The sequence below is a fragment of the Morus notabilis genome, unplaced genomic scaffold (assembly GCF_000414095.1).
Source record: "Morus notabilis unplaced genomic scaffold, ASM41409v2 Scaffold57, whole genome shotgun sequence".
NCBI lineage: Eukaryota > Viridiplantae > Streptophyta > Magnoliopsida > Rosales > Moraceae > Morus > Morus notabilis.
The window spans coordinates 158295-159740 of record NW_010357689.1 but is presented as its reverse complement, the minus strand read 5'-3'; the positions used below and the strand labels follow the sequence as shown (position 1 = coordinate 159740).

The window sequence follows — 1446 nt, the reverse complement described above, 5'->3', positions numbered from 1 at the left end:
GTGTGACAATATTATACACACTCTCTCTCTCTCTCTCTCTCTCTCTCTCTCTCTCTCTCTCTCTCTCTCTCTCTCTCTCTCTCTCTCTCTCTCTCTCTCTCTCTCTCTCTCTATATATATATATATATATATATAGTTCGTACACCAGGAGCGGTCTTATCCCGGTCTTATCCCTTATTTGATCATACAGACTGCTCTAAGAAAGATGAAAGAAAAGCAAACTCTCATAGTTGGAGCTGGGCTCCAACTTGATAGTTCTAATCACGGGGTAATAATTCTCTTATCTCCTCAAAAGAATCTTTCATTCAAGGTATTAATAATAAAGTTATTCACAACCGGCATAAAGACTGAAAGTTCATATTGATCACGAAAGCATAGAGATTAGGGTAATCAATTAGTTATTGTTTGTAAACAAAGAGATCAAAGCTACAAAATCCCTATCCTTATCGTTTTAACAAACATATCAAATTGAATAGTGATGATAATGCAAGCATCAAACTATCAAAGTTAATGACGTGAAATGAACAATTATCAAATAAATTCACTTTGTTATGAAATCAAGAGAAACAAATGGCATATAAATAACTAGTATTTGAAAGGCTTGAGCATTATCCCAAGGATTTAGTACTGAAGAATGGGGTTAGGGATTTTTGGTTCAAAGGAGGAGAAAGATTTAAAAAAAAAAAAAAAAAAACAGAGACAATATCATAACTCAGAGTTTAAAAGCTATTTGCCCCTTTTTCTTTGATTCGCACTCTTTTGGGGTCCAAATAAATAGGAATAAAGAATCCAATGAACTCCGATCGCCAATTAATAATACTGGGTTGTTGTTAACCGATATAGAGAAGTACGAAAATTAGAAGAAAAAAAATCAACAAATAGAATTAAGCAAGATTATTCTTGAATTGAAAATTTCAGGTATTCATTCTTATTTTACAACGAAAAAATGAAAGGGGAAAAGTAAGGGAAAGAGAGAATTCTTACCAGGTGACGAGCGCGAAGAGCGAGAAGAGATTTGCGAGCTAAGATCGCAGCCATTGCTGGAAAATGGTATTTCTCGTCCTCTGTGAACTTGGGACTGAGATTTGAGAATGGTTTCAATGGCAGAGAAAAGCGAGCTGAAACCCACGCGAGTCGCTGAAGAAAAAAAGATGAGGAACCTGAATCGTTTACAAGACTGGTTGAGAACGGCACGTGCAGAGCACGTGTCATCTTTTTTTATTATTTTTTTTCTGAGAATTATATGCGTTTGGTATTCAGTGGAAATCATATTTCCAGAAAAGTGATAAAGGGTAATATGATTCCTAAGAATAATATATTACTATATTTGGTTTCATAAATCTTTTTCAAATTCTCAGAAATATTACATTACTGTGTTTGGTTATTTACATAAAAGAAAATCAATAATAATAATAATAATAATAATAATAATAATAATAATAAAAC

General features: G+C 33.1%; 1 protein-coding gene across 1 annotated transcript in view; it reads right to left on the bottom strand.

Moving 5' to 3' along the window:
* Positions 1 to 1131, bottom strand: part of LOC21401512 (NADH dehydrogenase [ubiquinone] iron-sulfur protein 8-B, mitochondrial) — a 4297-nt gene extending 3166 nt beyond the window's left edge. Inside the window, 1 exon segment of the mRNA XM_024174432.1 lies at positions 985 to 1131. Coding sequence (XP_024030200.1) covers positions 985 to 1038 — 54 coding nt within the window. The 5' untranslated portion in view covers positions 1039 to 1131.
* Between the last annotated feature and the right edge of the window lie 315 nt (positions 1132 to 1446).